Source organism: Oncorhynchus masou, chromosome 9 (genome assembly GCF_036934945.1).
Source record: "Oncorhynchus masou masou isolate Uvic2021 chromosome 9, UVic_Omas_1.1, whole genome shotgun sequence".
Taxonomy (NCBI): domain Eukaryota; kingdom Metazoa; phylum Chordata; class Actinopteri; order Salmoniformes; family Salmonidae; genus Oncorhynchus; species Oncorhynchus masou.
Genome location: NC_088220.1, coordinates 47,950,632 through 47,968,171, shown reverse-complemented (window position 1 = coordinate 47,968,171; position 17,540 = coordinate 47,950,632). Strand labels below are relative to the sequence as shown.

The 17,540-nt window shown below is 46.2% G+C and overlaps 1 protein-coding gene across 6 annotated transcripts; it reads right to left on the bottom strand.

Moving 5' to 3' along the window:
* Nucleotides 1-1,135: 1,135 nt before the first annotated feature.
* On the bottom strand, nt 1,136-16,795 carry LOC135546082 (CLK4-associating serine/arginine rich protein-like). Of its 6 annotated transcripts, none has more exons than XM_064974216.1 (21): nt 16,696-16,795; nt 11,392-11,531; nt 11,049-11,146; nt 10,776-10,877; nt 10,457-10,536; nt 10,268-10,352; nt 10,009-10,148; nt 9,640-9,736; nt 9,320-9,398; nt 9,141-9,214; nt 8,648-8,689; nt 7,870-8,055; nt 7,013-7,321; nt 6,465-6,656; nt 5,367-5,406; nt 3,626-3,686; nt 3,459-3,517; nt 3,248-3,294; nt 3,084-3,169; nt 2,658-2,682; nt 1,136-1,851 (listed from the first exon to the last, which is right to left on the bottom strand). In XM_064974216.1, exons 2-21 carry the CDS (start codon nt 11,488-11,490, stop codon nt 1,809-1,811), a joined length of 1,944 nt encoding a protein of 647 aa, XP_064830288.1. In that variant the 5' UTR covers nt 11,491-11,531; nt 16,696-16,795; the 3' UTR covers nt 1,136-1,808. The 6 variants fall into 6 exon arrangements, 4 of the variants coding, with proteins under 4 accessions (XP_064830288.1, XP_064830290.1, XP_064830291.1 ...); XM_064974218.1 differs by having other exon boundaries at nt 7,013-7,318; XR_010456541.1 differs by lacking the exons at nt 1,136-1,851; nt 2,658-2,682 and having other exon boundaries at nt 3,106-3,169; nt 5,363-5,406.
* Nucleotides 16,796-17,540: the final 745 nt, after the last annotated feature.

The following is a 17,540-nucleotide window of genomic DNA, read 5'->3' as shown; positions in this document are numbered from 1 at the left end:
TCACTTGTGGGGACAAAAACAATTGATTCCCATTCCAAATCATATTTTCCCCTAACAGACTTTTTTTTTTCTCTTGTGGGGACCAGCAAAATGTCTTCATTTATCCTAATGTTCCTTGTTTTACTTCTCTTTTTATCCCCACAAGGATAGTAAAACCCCCCCAAAAATAATACATACACAGAATCCTCATGCGATAGTGTCATCACAGTCGAGACCGGTTTGGCTTCTATAAGCAATCAATATTAGTGGCCCATTTATTTCAGGAACTATCTCATGCAACGATATTAAAATGCACGTTGCAGAATACATGGGATGATGGGAGGCAGCAATAGGACTTACAGCTGCACAGCCACTTCCTCCTTGCACCCCTAGCTTACATATGCAGCCTACTGGTTATAGCTGCCTGCTAAGGATGTGGGTGAGGAGGAAGTGGCTTTAACAAGGTCGCTGAAGACAGGTGTTTGTTTTGCTGTCCGGCTGATTTCGAAACCAATGTAAACGGTCTGTTCGTTTCTCCTTTTGTTACTCACCAGACAGCACATAAAATACAGTGGCGGGTGGGGTTAAAAACCATAGGCCTGACCGTAAACTTTTACAAAGCCAAACTAAGCAGCCTAGGCGTTAGCTTATCTTGGTTGGGAAATGATTCAGACGGATTAGGAGACAATATAGCTATAAAGTATGTTGTGAAACATTGTAAATGGTTAATGTAACACATGCTGAATAATGTGCGTAAAAGGTAGGTTATTACACGAAATAAGGTGTTTGGCGCCACCCGGTGGCTAAACGTGGTCTGCTTAACGAGAACTGCGCCTTACAAGTAGGGTAGTGGACTATAAATGCTGACACCTTCCCTTCACACATCACTTTGTGAGTTGATCTTACCAGTACGCTAAAGCGCAATCATTTCGACAAAATGCATTATAATGTATAATTGTAAATGCATCTTAGCTACATTAACCAAACTACTTGTTAAATTGGTCCCTGACTTTTATATAACTCTAAACAACTTTAATCAAGTGTTGGACAAGACACTTTGCTTCTTGACTCAACAAAGTGTTGCAGTTATGACTTGGGGACATTATAATGCATGTATGAGAGATGAGAACATTCAAGTAAAGACACAAAACCAATAGATGATATACTTTTGTGCATTTAATTTGTATTTCTCAGTTTGATAACTGATCATATATTTGGATTAAAACAATATGTTACTCAGAAGAGTACAATCAAGTCTCAATTCACTGGGTGAGTGGTTGGGGGGCATGCCATACAAAAAGATGAAAATCATTAGCGACCAATTATTTTTCATATTCACATGGAGCTATACACCCCCTCAGGATTTCATCAGTGTTCACTCACTTGTAATTGAAGAAAACTATGTACATAGATTAAGGTAAAAATTTAAATCCGATTTCTTTTACATCCTACTCAGTGATGCCAACATACTCTTCTCAGAGAGAGATTGAGGGGACGGGGGCACAGGGAAAGATAGAAAGAGCACCCAGAGATGGAGAAAAAGCAAGACCATCATAAAAGGAGATAAATATGTATGCAGAATTACTGATACTAAAATGTGGCCAGATGCAATAACTACCAAATCTCAATCTCCGGCCTCCAATTCAGCTCTTCCATTTTCCTCTCCCCCATCCATCTCTACCTCACCCTCAGTCAGTCTCTTTACCACTTCTCTTCCATTCAGCACATTGTCCCTCACTTCTCTCCTTTTCTCAAATCTCCTCACTGGAACAGTAGGCAGAGGAGGGGATGAGGAGGGTTGTGGGGGTTAGTGGGTCCAAGCGGTATGTTTAGTATCGGTAATATGGACTCCTCGACCGGGAACGGGACCTCCTGGAAACCCGAGAAAAGAGTGCATTTGAGTCTCAGGTGACACAGTGCTACATTTGGACCCCCACAGTATATTCACTACCCCCACATATAATGCTATATGTCAAACTGGACATGACTAGCCAGTTATTACACAAGACATTACTTTCTTTAAAATATTGGGATACTTCCTGGTGTAAACAGTTGCTCTGCAGTATTTGCTGGTACTTGCTAGCTTGTATCATATTTGACTAAGCTACCATTGGTCTGTCACGCACACGGATGGTCTAAGTGCAGAACTGCTGTAGCATATTGAGACTGACAGTGTTAAGCCTCATCTGTTTCTGATGTACCGAGACTCCAGGTTCAGTGTGTGTCCCCCCACTACCCAATACCACAGCCGGCCCCACAACTCCCCAGGGAGGACCAGGGACGAGAGAGCCTAACATCAGTACTGACAGCCCTCTGTAAGAGTATGCAGGCTTTTGATTCAAACTCTTTGTCCCAATGTGGGTGCGTGTGAGCGGGAGAGAACACATTTGAATACGAGTGTGGGGGGGGGAGAAAGGAACAAAGAGTGTGAGAGTGTGTGTGTCTGTCGTGTGTCACAAATAGAACACTGGAAATCTTGAGCATTACAGAAATATGCTCAACATTGTGTTAATCACTCTAAACTGAATATGGACTTCAGTGATCATAACTTCCCCCATTACAGTGTCGAGAAAGAGTTGCGACAGATCGCAGAGGGAGTATGATGCGCTACTGAGATAACGTGCGCGAAAGTCAACATCCTTCCTCAACAGTGGAGATTCTTGTGGTTGCTCACATACCTTCTGGATGAGCTGTGGTCACGACCTGAGGGACAGACAAGAGGACAGACACACCTGATAAAAGAATGACCAACACAACAGCGTGCCAGAAAGTTAACTGACAACACTCAGAACTAGTACTGAGCCAATGTCACACACATTGACAAAAAAAAAAAAAGTAGAATTTGCAAATTCTTACTTTTAACTCTGCATTGTTGGGAGAGGGCTCGTAAGTAAGCAATTCACGGCTAAGTCTACACCTTGTGTGTTCGGCACGTGTGACAAATACAATTTGATTTGACAACTAATACTGAGCCACAACTAGTACCTGAGCTACTGTTAGAGGCTTATGAGCTGCATCCCAATTGCACGGCCATTTCAAAAAGTGTACAATTGAACACATCCCGTCAAGGATTTAACAACGATGACAGTTAAGGGGTGACTCACCATATTTAGATGGGGAGGGCGAGTGGCTTTGTCGTCCGTACTGTCTCTCCCACTCGTCCCTCTCTTTCTCCCGACGCTCACGCTCCCTGGAACACACACACCACCGTTTAACCAGAGTCATACGACACCACAATGCAGCATCACACACACACACACAATCTTACTTCATGCGGATCTTGCGTGCCATGGCTCTGAGCTCTCCCTCGCGCTCCTGTAAAGTATACACAGCCATGAGGGCCAATGGCAGATGACAACATGTATCAAAGGATTGTCTTAGGGGGACACTCTGTTTTCCCTGTCACACAATATGCTATAATGGGGGGGGGGGGGGGGGGGGAGCTGGCTAGCAGATCACAAACACGAATCCACACGCACCGCTCGCTTATTTTCCTGCTGAGTGACTTTCGCCTGGGCTGCTCTCTTATCCGCCTTGGCTGTGGGAGAAACAGAAGAGCAGAGGTAGGATGAATATTTATATTCAAACACAGCATCAACTAGTTGTAACTGAGACTGACCAGACAGAGTCCAGTCTGTCTACTCACACTGCCTGTTGAGGGCCTTCTGCATGCGTATCTTCAGCTTCTCCTGCGGAGTCATCCTGGGCTGTAAGAGACACGCAGGCATCAGCACACACACTCGCAGGGCAGGAGCGCAGGGTGTGTGTGGAACTACGGGGATGGGCACGTTTTGGACCACCACTGCCTCATATAGCAGCTGGTAAGGCCACGGTTAGTCATATGGGGGTTGTACGGCCGTAAATCACGTGAGCCGTTTGTCATGTCCTGTTCTCTGCTGGACTGGAAGAGCCGGCTACGTGAGGGGAGGAGAGGCAAACCCCGTGCCCGTTGCACACTGTAGCAGGACAGGATCACATTACATGGAACTGGACTCTTAACTATGTGTCTTATGCATTTGTACATATGTGTGAATGTTGTGAGGACAGCTAAGGGTACGAGAGTCAAACAGGGAAAGAACAGTCTGGCACAAGTAGCGCCAGCAGCCCTCCCCTCCCCTGTACATTCCCTGCTGACACTCCCTGGCCAGGTAGGAATTCAGCTTGAGGATAAACAAGCGCACACATACACAACAGGCTAAAATGGCAACCTACTGAGTTTAATGACCCTTCCCTCTATCACTCTCCTTCTACACAGCAACTACGAGACATCCCTTTACCCCGGGGGAATCCCCTGTACTGGAGCGGTTACTAGCCATGTCTAGTGGCGTGTCTCTAAGGGAAAGGCAGCAGGTAACAGTGTGTGCTGTTAAGTCCTGGGTGGAGAGGCGCGGTGGTGTATTTCTCCTGCCTGCTCACACAAGCCCAGCCCCCCCCCCGCTGTCCACAACAGCTGCATACACCTGAGAGCTCCGACCTCACTACATAGCAGGGACGTGCTTAACAGCCTAAAATGGCCTCCTCTCCTGAGTGTCCTTCACTTTAGCTGATCTGAAACGTAACAGAGAAGAGTATAGAGTATGCCTGCCAGTGCACCGCCTTCACCGGTCTAGTTCTTTACCGTCAGTGCAGATGGCAGAATGGAGACGAGGAGAGGAAGCCTCTTAAGACTATTGGAACGCACCCAGACTACTCCCCCTCTATTCTCTTATATGGCTTCCTTTAATACTCCTGCGCTTTTACTAGCCCAGTCCCTTAAGATCAATGGTGAGGGGAGAGAGGATACAAGGAAAGGAGACAAGGAAGCCATTTAAGAGCTTCTGACAATGACATATCAGTGCTTTCCCCTCAGTCGGAGGGCACGAGCTTTAAAAATGTGTTGTCTATCTGTAGAGTGAAACGTCTCAGCATTGAGATTGAGGGCCACACTCCACTCTCTGGTCTGACCCACACCACTCTGCATAGCTCAGCAGGTGCCGCAGAATATCCATAATATAGACAGATACATAAGTGACAGAAAGGGTGCTGGGAACACCAGTCCATTCAGGGATATGGAGAAAGAAGGGTCCGGGAAAAGTCTGTCACAACACTGCAATGTAGGTTGTGCCCTTTGGAGGCAGGCTAACCCTGTAACCACACTCTACACTGAGTAGAGAAGGGTTTAACTCTACACTACATTCAGGGGGGAGGTAAGGACACCATTTAAAAATATGGGAGCTCCAGAGAGGGGCAGTCAAAAGACATTTCATATGATTTCCATTCTCTGTGTGCACAGTGGCCTTTGGGGGGGGGGGTGTTCCCCGGCCTGATGGATAGCCAGCTCAGCCTGTCAGGGGTGAGGGAGGCGTAGACTTTTGCAACAAACCCAGCTAGATCAAATTCTTACTGACTTTGGCAGCTCCCGTCTCTTTACCACCCGGAGTATCAGGCCTGGAGGGAGAGAAAGAGAGAGGGGGAGAAAGAGGAAGAAAAGTAGGGCTGAAATGGTCACCATTTCCCATTAGAGAGCTCCTCCATGGGACAGACTAGGGCAAATATTAGCTACTTATTGCTGCTGTTTGTTTTAAACGGCATGTGAGGGGGGAGGCTGGGTGTATATATACACATATGTGAGTATTAATGTGTGTGTGTGCCCTAGAGATCTTCGCGGATCTAGCTATACCTGATTACCAGACCCAATCCGGGACCCAGAATTCTAAATATCACGGGGTCTGGGTCAGATCTGATTGTCACAGGTCTCGGGTACCTGTCATTTTAACTGAGTTTGCACATGATGCGTACAGATCCAAACAGCGACTGCTGCAGTAGAGAGAGAAATGTAATCATTTATGCTGCTGCTCTTGCTTTTCACGAGAATGGCACATGTAGCTTGTTGGCCAATTATAAGTCAAAGCGGCAATAGGCTACAGTCAGAGGCTCCATGTGTGGCAAAAGTTATAGATATCTAGTCAATGGAAGGTAAAGTTAGGCATTTCACTGTTTGGCTACACCTGTTGGTTTACAAAGCATTTGACAAATAACATTTGATTTGTAATCATATTGAATGATGAATAACCTAGCTATGGCAGCTATCTACTATAACACGAGTCGGCTTGGTTGGTTGCATTCCCTCCCTCCCTCCGTCCTTCCTTCCTTCCTTTGGCTTGGTTGGTTGCGGTCTCATCTTTCACGCCCTCCTCCGTGTCACTCGCTCACACACTCGGAAGTACACGCACAGCACGGCTCCCCTCTCTCACCTTGCTTATCAGCGCCGGTTAATAAAGTAGCTTAAAATTGACTTTTTGTCTGATTCCCTAAGTCGGTCTGGATCGGAACGGGTCTAGTTGTTCTTGTGTACTTTTAGAACAGGTCATTATATTTAAAAATTGTATTTATGCATATTGGGTCTGGGCGGGAAAGCCCCAGGTCTATTTCGGAACGGGTCCAACTTTTTTGAACCCGTTTAAGATCTCTAGTGTGTTTATGCATGTAGGTGTCAGTGGACTCACTTTCTCAGCTTGTCACAGAGTGCAGTGGCAGAGGGCGGGCCTCCTCTGTGTGAGGGGGAAGGGGTGCAGCTGGGCTGGGGGGATTGGGAGGGGCTAGGACTGCTGCTGCTGACCCCCCTCTGATGGCCTCCCAAAGTCCGCCCCCCACCCCCCCGCCTTGCACGGTCCCCCTGTCGAGAGTTAGAGCGGGACCTGGAAGTCGAGCAGACAGATGTGATTAGCACAACGTCGAAGAGCTCACCGGTTCATGTAAGTGGTAGGATTTTTAAAAATACATTACGTTCAAGATTTACTTAGGTTAAAAAAGTCGTATGGAGGGGCCTCCCAAGAGGCGCAGCTGTCTAAAGCACTGCATTGAAGTGCTAGAGGCGTCACTACAAAACCCGGGTTCGATCCCAGGCTGTGTCGCAGCCGGCCGTGACCGGGAGACCCCGTACGGAAGTTGCAGCGATGGGACAAAACTGTAACTACCAATTGGATATCACAAAATTGGGGAGAAAAAGGGGTCCAAAAAATATAAATAAATATGGTTGTCGAGGCTGCCTTACCGTGTGCGCCTGCGTGCCGCAAAGCGATGCCCCACGTCCCTGTCTCGCTCCCTGTTCCTCTCCCGGTCTCCATCTCGGTCATTGGAGCGGGACTGTGTCCGGTCGCATCTCCTCCGTGACCCCCCTCTTCCTCCTCCGTTGGCTCCTCTACCCCGGGACCGCGAGTCGGAGCGCCGCCTCGACCGGGAGCGGGAATGTCGTCTGTCCCTCCCTCCTCCACGGCGTCTGTCGCGGTGTGAGTGAGAGGAGGAATGAGAGGAGGAGCGATGAGTGGAAGAGGAGGAAGGGCTGGAGGAAGAGCGGCGTCTGCTGAACAGAGAGACAACACTGAGGTATTAGCAACGACCCACAGGCTGCTCTAATCCTAAATGTCCGCTTGAACTCATTATTTCAGGTTTTGATCTACATTGGACTGATAGTGCTGCAATTTTTTGGTAAAATCATGTAACCACACGTAGACCAGAGCTCAGGACGTAAGCATTTCTGCTACTTTGTGAACCATACTGAATACTGACACATGGCGTACATGCCATATACGTTTTCCCTTACCCCATGGTGCCTTTAAAAGTGGTACTAAGTTGTCTAGGACAGCTTTTAATGTGAAGTAGTACACAATCTAATTGATTTACCATGAATAACATGCAGAATTTGCTGTTTGGGATGTACAAACACGCATCTCTAAAAAGGTCACTACTAGGACTGTAAACTGTTCAGGTCAAACTTACTAACCTAAATCTGAGCTCCACTTCACCTACCAATTCTCTAAAGCCCAAATCTTTACAGCTGTAGTCAATGGACAGCAACATGACTGACAGGAGTAAACAACCAATGGAAAGCAGAAGGGGAAAGCTACCGACCGGGAGCCCCTGCTATGACCTGCGGGCTGGTGCAGCGAGTTGGCGGGGGTGTGGACAGGGGGTGGAGCTTGAGTTGCAGCGGCAGCCTCCTCGTCACTGCCTCCGAAGCTGGTGATGAAGGTGATCTTCTCTGGGCCCGGGGAACGGGAGCGGGACCGCGACTCCGAACTGGACTCTGACTGGGGCCTGAGGGAGAGAGGAAGGAGGTCAAAAAAAACCAGGGCTGCTTATATTTGTCCTGTTTCACACATGTACAAGCATGTAACCTGTACAAGTGTGTGGTGTGAACTTGAACCCACCCTCAGAGAGTGGGCTCAAGGCCAAGGATCAGCCATTATTGACAGCGACGCTGGACTAACGGGGTAAAGGAAAATTCCACTCAAAAACTGTTTTGGTATTTGTTTCACGAGTCAACTGTTGATACAGTCCCAAAATGGCTTGCATTACAGCAATCACAATTTCAAGATATAGAACTTTCAAAATACAGAAAGTGTCACAGTATGATGTATTTTGGCATCATGTGCTAGGGCAGATGCTCCCTACCTAGACAACTCGGGGATTCAAACTAGCTCTAACCACTAAGCTACCTATCGCGCTGCCAGGGAAGGGAGAATCTTCAGTGTTCTCTCTACTGATTAAAAGGGTGACCTCAAACGAGCAAGCAGTTCATCATGAGTTGTTAGCACTGACATTACTTTCCTAGTCAAAGCATACTATTAGATGGACTTTTAAAGTGAAAAACTTCAACAGAAAGTTAAATGGTTGGCTTCCAGCTCACCGTTTGTAGGGATCGTAGGTTGGGCTGTCTCTCCTGGCATAGCTGGAGATCATAAACAGAGAAAGGGTTTAAAAGAGGTGTGAAAGTGTATCTCGTACCATGTGTGCACTACACATTTTTTATTTATTTTACCTTACCTAGGCAAGTCAGTTAAGAACAAATTCTTATTTTCAATGACGGCCTAGGAACAGTGGGTTAACTGCCTGTTCAGGGGCAGAACGACAGATTTGTACCTTGTCAGCTCGGGGATTTGAACTTGCAACCTTTCTGTTACTAGTCCAACACTAACCACTAGGCTACCCTGCCGCCCCACGACTTTGGTCGTGGATGAGGTGAGTTACCCCATATCGTATAAAAATCAGGGTTGGGGTCAATTCCATACCAAGTAAATTCAGAAAGCAAACTAAATTCAAATGACAAAAGCAATGAAAATAATTTGAATCTCTGTGTACTTCCTGAATTGACCACAACCCTGGTATAAACTGCTGTTTACCTGGGTGGGCTGATCTGTCTGCCCTTCAGTCTCTTCTCTCTGAACTCCCTCCTCTGTCTGCGAGAGCGACGGCCCTGAGGGTCACACGCACAGTCAGTCCGCCAGTGACATCATCAGGGAAAAGGCCTACCAACAATCATCAACACACCGGAAACACACACACACCAATTCTTTCTTACCGAGTACATGGCCTTCTCTGCCTCCAGAGCTTTGGCATGTTTAATGGCCTCCAGCTCATCCTTGTCTTTCCTCAGCATCCTGTCAAACAGTCAGCCAGTTAACACAGTGTATATAACAGCAGACTTTTTACTCTTTAACCTTTGTTAAAATACGCTATGAAAGGAACTGATCATTTACTAGAAGCATAAAATGCACAAAAAAAAAAAATGCAACATTTAAAAAATAAAAATTATGACAGGCATTTGCAGCGATAATGTAACGTCGACAATTACAATTGTAGCGAAACCAATAGCCTATAATGGGAGCAGGGTAGACTGACCTGACAAAATCTCCCTCTGCCATTCCATATGGAGTGGCCATCTTGTTCAGATCCAACTCCTGCTCTGTGTTGAGCTCGTCAACGTCCACCTCCACGTCTGAAACACACACAACAAAATGGTATAAGAGAATAATGAACTCTCGCATTCCACATACATCACCATTTTCTGGGCTTGTTCAAAATTGCAGTCAACATGATGAATTCTGGGTAAATTGTGACCGACTGATCTACAAATAATAATTGATTTTATTTTTGACGCAACGTCATTTCTAGATCAATCAGTCGGCTGCAATGTCAAACAAGCCCAAAGTTCACTCAACCCAACCACTCATCCTTACAGTATGTGGGTGAGAAGATACGGGAACTCACCAATGTCTGGAATACCCTCGTCCTCCTCTGATTCGCTGTTGTCAGAGTCATCCTCCTCCCCTTTCTCTTCTTCCTCCCCAGGCTTCGTAACAGTACTGTCCTCGTACGTGTAGCCAATTGTGGCCTTCTCCTTGGCAAGCCTAAATGAAAAAAGGTAGGGGCATATTCATAATCAATACAAATAATCTAAATACAAGTATACTTCTATAAGCCATAAATAGAGAATGTGGAGATCGTGAAAAGATGGGATAGGACTAACTTTTTCTTATCGTCCTCATTTGGCCTCTGCAGGCCACCATAGAGCTCGTCCATTTGGATCTGGTACAAACACTGCTCCTCAGAGACTGCAGAGGGACAGCGGGAGGTTAGAGAACACTGAGAAACACAATATACCCACTGGGAAGGAGGCACAAGAGACATGGCATTACCAACACCGGCGGATACTCACTGCTGGCAAAGTCGTTCTGCACTAGGCCTCTGTAACGCTCATAGTTGCACTTCCTCTCCTCCGACTCCTGTTCTGGTGTGCTGCAACCCAAACGCAACACTTCAATATGTTTGATGAAAACGGTGGTGGTCCCACGTAACACATTTGACCTTTCATATCACATTTCATTAAACAACTACAACAAAATCAACCTGTGTGTGTGTGTGTGTGTGTGTGTGTGTGTGTGTGTATGATTATAATCAATTTCAGTGAGGTCATCTTACTAGAGTGGCGTAATAAGGTAGGAAGTCTGAAGGAGAGACCTCAGTCACACACTTACGCTGTGTTGAGGAGCGGAGGGGTGTAGGTGAGTATGAAGTCCAGGTGTGCCCTCACGTCAAACCTGTCAATCATGTTGTTGGCGTCTCCCTGCCAGGGCATCCTGCAACAACAAGAGAACATAACATCCTGATTAGTGTTCTCAGGTGGTGCGAGCGTGTGATGTGCAGAAAGAGTATTTGTGTGACAGTATTATATCAAGAGTAAGACATGGTGGCATGTATGCACATGCATGTCTTGTGTGTGTTGTACTCATGCTCGTTTCTCTCCTCACATGTTGACGGGGCTTTCTGCGGCGAGCGCCACGGCCGAGTCCAGATGGATCTTATAGGCCCGGCCGTGAACCTGAAGGAACTGAGCCGGGTCCTTTTTCTGTAGAGGAGAGAAGGGTGAAAGGAAGGACAGGGGGAGGAGACCAGAGCAGGTGAATCCTCATTCAGTAAAACAAATAAAATCACCAACTCTGGTCCTGGAGAGCTACACGGTGTGAAGGCTTTAGTTCCAGCCCAGCACGAAACACCAGATTGTATGAAGTTGTGCAGATCTGGATGATTCGTGTAATGAGCTATGCACAAGAAAAGCAACAAACAAAAAAACAGTGCGCCTGGGCGACTTACGATCTTCTCGTAGTACTCTCGCCGGCGCTCGCCGCGGCGTTTGTAGTCCACCATCATGCCGCGCAGCTTGCGCTCATGTTTGCGGGCCTCCTGCCACATGACGGCTCCGCTGGGGGTGGGGGCGCGGCGGGGCACGGTGACTGTGAGGAGACAGGACCAATACCATATTACACAGAATAAAAATAGAAGACGCAGCAATAAAGACTTTACAGAGTTAAAGTTTTATATAAGGAAATCAGTCAATTTAAATAAATAAATGAGGCCCTAATCTATGGATTTCACATGACTGGGAATACAGATACATCTGTTGGTCACAGATACCTTAAAAAAAAAAAAAAGGGTAGGGGTATGGATCAGAAAACCGATCAGCATCTGGTGTGACCACCATTTGTCTCATGCAGGGTGACGCATCTCCTTTGCAACGAGTTGATCAGGCTGTTGATTGTTGCTGGATATTGGCGGGAAAAGGAACATGCAGTAGCGCTGTCGATCAAGAGCATTCCAAACATTCTCAATAATTGACATGTCTGGTGAGTATGCAGGCCATGGAAGAACAGACATGCTCAACTTCCAGGAATTATGGACAGATTCTTGCGACATGAGGCCGTGCACGATCATACTGAAACATGAGGTGATGTCGGCAGATTAATAGCACGACAATGGGCCTCAGGATCTCGTCACGATATCTCCGTGCATTGAAACTTACATAGATAGGAACACAATTGCATTCTTGTCCCTAGCTTATGTCTGCCCATGACATAACCAGACCATGTGGGCACTCTGTTCACAACACTCACCCACGCTATACACGCAGTCTGCCGGGTACAGTTGAAACCACGAATCAGCTGTGAAGAACACACTTCTTCAGCATGCAAGTGGCCATCGAAGGTTAGCATTTTCCCACTGAAGTCGGTTGACGCCAAACTGCAGTCAGGTCAAGACCCTGATGAGGACAACGAGCACGCAGATGAGCTTCCCTGAGATGGTTTCTGACAGTTTGTGCAGAAATTCTTTGGTTGTGCAAAACCCACAGTTTCATGCGCCCGTGCTTAGGTCTATCCAACGCTGGTCTGATCAATCGGATTCCACGCTTCAGGATTGCGTCGATCACGTGAAATTGGATATGTTCCGGCAAGCCTCAGATAATAAAATTTACGTATATGCTGACTCGGTGAGCGAGTTTATAAGTGTATAGGAGATGTACCCACTGACTATTAAAACTTTCGCTAACCAGAAACCGTGGATGGATGGCAGCATTCACGCTAAACTGAAAGCATGTACCACTGCATTTAATTATGGCAAGTCGACTGGAAATATGGCCGAATACAAACAGTGTAGTAATTCCCTCCGTAAGGCAAACAAGCAAAGTCAGTATAGAGAGACAACGTGGAGTCGCAACAGCTCAAACACAAGGTGCATGTGGCAGGGTCTACACACAATCACGGATTACAAAAAGAAAACCAGCCCTGTGGCGGACATCGACATCTTACTTCCAGACAAATTAAACAACTTTGCATGCTTTGAGGACAATACAGTGCCATCGACATGGCTTGATACCAAAGACTGTGGGTTCTCCTTCTCCGTGGCCGATGTGAGTAAAACATTTAAACATGTTAACCTGCGCAAGGCTGCCGGCCCAGACGGCATCCCGAGCCGCGTCCTCGGAGCATAGGCAGACCAGCTGGCTGGTGTGTTATTTGACATAATCCATCACTATCCCCGCCCGCTGTTCCCACATGCTTCAAGATGGCCACCATTGTTCCTGTTCCCAAAAAAGCTATGGTAACTGAACTAAATGACTATCGCCCCGTAGAACCCACTTCTGTCATCATGAAGTGCGTTGAGAGACTAGTCAAGGATCATATCACCTCCACCCTAGACCCATCTCAATTTGCTTAATAGGTCCACAGACGATGAAGTAACCATCACACTGCCCTATCCCATCTGGACAAGAGGAATACCCATGTAAGAATGCTGTTAATTGACTACAGCTCAGCGTTTAACACCATATTACCCTCCAAACTCGTCGTTAAGCTTGAGACAATGGGTCTCGACCCCGCCCTGTGCAACTGGTTCCTGGACTTTGACGGGCCACACCCAGCTGGTGAAGGTAGGAAACATCTCCACTCCGCTGATCCTCAACACTGGGACCCCACAAGGGTGAGTTCTCAGCCCCCTTCTGTACTCCCTGTTCACCCATGACTGAGTGGCCACGCATGCCTCCAACTCAATCATCAAGATTGCAGACAACACAACAGTTGTGGGCTTGATCACCAACAACGAAGAGACAGCCTACAGGGAGGAGGTGAGGGACCTCGGAGTGTGGTGTCAGGAAAATAACCTCAATGTCAGCAAAACAAAAGAGATGATCGTGGACTTCAGGAAAAAGCAAAAGGAACATCCCCCTATCCACATTAATGGGACAGCAGTGGAGAAGGTGGAAAGTTAAGTTCCTCTGTGTACAGATCACCGACAATCTGAAATGGTCCACGCACACAGACAGCAACAGCACATCTTCAACCTCAGGAGGCCCAAAAGAAATTGCCTTGACACTAAAACCCACCACTAACTTTCACAGGTGCACAAGAGCATCCTGTCGGGCTGTCACCGCCTGGTACGGCAACTGCACCACTCACAACTGCAAAGGCTCTCCAGAGGGTGGTTCGGTCTAGAGGTTGACCGATTAATTGGAATGGCCGATTAATTAGGGCCGATTTCAAGTTTTCATAACAATCGGGAATCGGTATTTGAGAGCGGCCTTGTTCAGGGACAGAAAGACAGATTTTCACCTTGTCAGCTCGGGGGATCCAATCTTGCAACCTTAGAGTTAACTAGTCCAACGCAATAACGACCTGCCTCTCTCTCGTTGCACTCCACAAGGAGACTGCCTGTTACGCGAATGCAGTAAGCCAAGGTAAGTTGCTAGCTAGCATTAAAATTACATTATAAAAAACAATCAATCATAATCACTAGTTAACTACACATGGTTGATGATATTACTAGATATTATCTAGCGTGTCCTGCGTTGCATATAATCTTACTGAGCATACAAGTATCAAGTATCTGACTGAGCGGTGGTAGGCAGAAGCAGGCATAAACATTCATTCAAACAGCACTTTCGTGTGTTTTGCCAGCAGCTCTTCATTGTGCATCAAGCATTGCACTGTTTATGACTTCAAACCTATCAACTCCCGAGATGAGGCTGGTGTAACCGAAGTGAAATGGCTAGCTAGATAGCGTGTGCTAATAGCGTTTCAAACGTCACTCGCTCTGAGCCTTCTAGTGGTTGTTCCCCTTGCTCTGCATGGGTAACACTGCTTCGAGGGTGGCTGTTGTTGTGTTGCTGGTTCGAGCCCAGGGAGGAGCGAGGAGAGGGACGGAAGCTATACTGTTACACTGGCAATACTAAAGTACCTATAAGAACATCCAATAGTCAAAGGTTAATGAAATACTAATGGTAGAGGGAAATAGTCCTATAATTCCTATAATAACGACAACCTAAAACTTCTTACCTGGGAATATTGAAGACTCGTGTTAAAAGGAACCACCAGCTTTCATATGTTCTCATGTTCTGAGCAAGGAACTGAAACGTTAGCTTTCTTCCATGGCACTTTTACTTTCTTCTCCAAAACTTTGTTTCTGCATTATTTAAACCAAATTGAACATGTTTTATTATTTACTTGAAGCTTGAGGCTAAATTGATTTTATTGATGTATTATATTAAGTTAAAATAAGTGTTCATTCAGTATTGTTGTAATTGCCATTATTTTTTTAAATCGTCCGATTAAATCGGTATCGGCTTTTTTGGTCCTCCAATAAATCGGTATCGGCGTTGAAAAATCATAATCAGTCAACCTCTAGTTCAATCAGCTTAATTTCTCAGAGATCAAATTAGAACATAATATGTCAGGAATGCTATTTTATCTGTTCCAAACTACAGAGACAATTTCAGAAAAATTTGAGATGGTGGTCATCATGGTTTGCAGAAAAATTGGAAAGACCAATGGTCCATACACACCAACACAGTCGTGAAGAAGGCACAACAACTCTTCCACGTCAGGCTGGATAGATTTGGCATGGGCCCACAGGTCCTCACAAAGTTCTACAGCTGCACCATTGAGAGCATCTTCACTGCCCGCATGACTGCTTGGTATGGAAAGTGATTGGCATCTAACTGCAAGGTGCTACAAAGGGCAGTATATACGGCCAAGTTCATCAATGGGGCCAAGCTTCCTGCCACCCAGGACCTCTATACCAGGCGGTGTCTGAGGAAGGCCCTAAAAATTGTCAAAGACTCCAGCTACCCTAGTCATAGACTGTTCCCTCTGCTACCGCACAGCAAGCAGTACCAGAGCGCCAAGTCTTGGTCCAAGAGGCTTCTAAACTGTTTCTACACCCAAGCCACATCTATTCAAATGGCTACCCAGACTACTTGCATTGCCCGCCACCCTCATTTACACTGCTGCTACTCTCTAGTATTAACTATGTATAAGTAATTTTATTAACTCTACCACACGTATACATTACCTCAATTACATCGACTAACCGGTACCCCCTGTATATAGCCCCGCTACTGTTATTTTACTGCTTCTCTTCAATTAGTGAATTTAATTTATTTTTTAAAAGTATTTTTCTTAAAACTGCATTGTTGGTTAAAGGCTTGTAAGTAAGCATTTCAGTAAGGTCTACTACACCTGTTGTATTCGGCGCATGTGACAAATAACATTTGATCACCTCGTACACTTCCACATCGACTCGGTACGTGTACCCCTTGTATAGATAGCCAAGTTATCGTTACTCATTGTGTATTTATCCCTCCTGTTATTATTTCTCTACTTGTTGGTTAGGGCCCTAAGTAAGCATTTTACTGTTATGCTAGAACTATTCTTTACGAAGTATGTGACATTTACAATTTTATTTGAGCCCTGACCCTGCAGCCCACCGTGGCGCAAACAAAACAACACGGTAAAAACCGTTTTCGTCACTAAAGGTACAAATGTAGCACACTAGTTTGTTAACGTTACCTAGGTATACTAGTAAAGCAAAATTTGGTTTGGAGACTTAAAACACCATGTCTGCAGAAAATAGGTTTTAGCTTTCTGAATTTGCCACAAATTGCTAGCTACTAAACGCAATGACTTCTGGCCCACTAACGTGTTAGCTAGCTAGCCAGCCATTCAGCTAATGTTAGCTAGCAATGGGGGGGCCTCCGTGTGTGGTTGGGATAATGCACACGAAAGATTGTGTATGAATACAATACATGCAGTCATTCATTTAGTTGATTTTAGGCACGTATTGGTATACCTGTTTTTGTAGTTCTCCAACACACACTTGAATTATTTCTCCAAATTGTTCGGCTGAGCGATAGCAGCCGAAGTCATCTCGTCACGGTTACACCTCCTTTCAGACCGGAAGCTGACTCTGAGTTCTTCTATGATATATTGACGATCACACAATTTAATGTGCATCCCGCCACCTACTGTTCGGGATGGAAACAGGATTCACAAAAACTGAACAAACTACTAAAAAACGACAACAAAAAAATGCATAAATAAAACCACGTTTTAAAAAATATATTTTAAATAGATCTGATCCCTACGCAGGCTCAAGGGGAACCTGGGAGGCCAGGTCTTCTGGAACCAGTACATTTACATTTACATTACATTTAAGTCATTTAGCAGACGCTCTTATCCAGAGCGACTTACAAATTGGTGAATACACCTTCTGACATCCAGTGGAACAGCCACTTTACAATAGTGCATCTAAATCATTAAGGGGGGGGGTGAGAAGGATTACTTATCCTATCCTAGGTATTCCTTGAAGAGGTGGGGTTTCAGGTGTCTCCGGAAGGTGGTGATTGACTCCGCTGTCCTGGCGTCGTGAGGGAGTTTGTTCCACCATTGGGGGGCCAGAGCAGCGAACAGTTTTGACTGGGCTGAGCGGGAACTGTACTTCCTCAGTGGTAGGGAGGCGAGCAGGCCAGAGGTGGATGAACGCAGTGCCCTTGCTTGGGTGTAGGGCCTGATCAGAGCCTGGAGGTACTGCGGTGCCGTTCCCCTCACAGCTCCGTAGGCAAGCACCATGGTCTTGTAGCGGATGCGAGCTTCAACTGGAAGCCAGTGGAGAGAGCGGAGGAGCGGGGTGACGTG

Excerpts from the sequence above, each read along its gene's own strand:
- LOC135546082 (XM_064974216.1), bottom strand. The coding sequence starts at position 11,490 with ATGTGGCAGGAGGCCCGCAAACATGAGCGCAAGCTGCGCGGCATGATG. Across the intron at positions 10,537-10,775 it reads CCTCCGCTCCTCAACACAGC|CACACCAGAACAGGAGTCGG; the intron begins GTAAGTGTGTGA and ends TTTGGGTTGCAG. Across the intron at positions 8,056-8,647 it reads ACCTACGATCCCTACAAACG|GCCCCAGTCAGAGTCCAGTT; the intron begins GTGAGCTGGAAG and ends TCTCTCCCTCAG.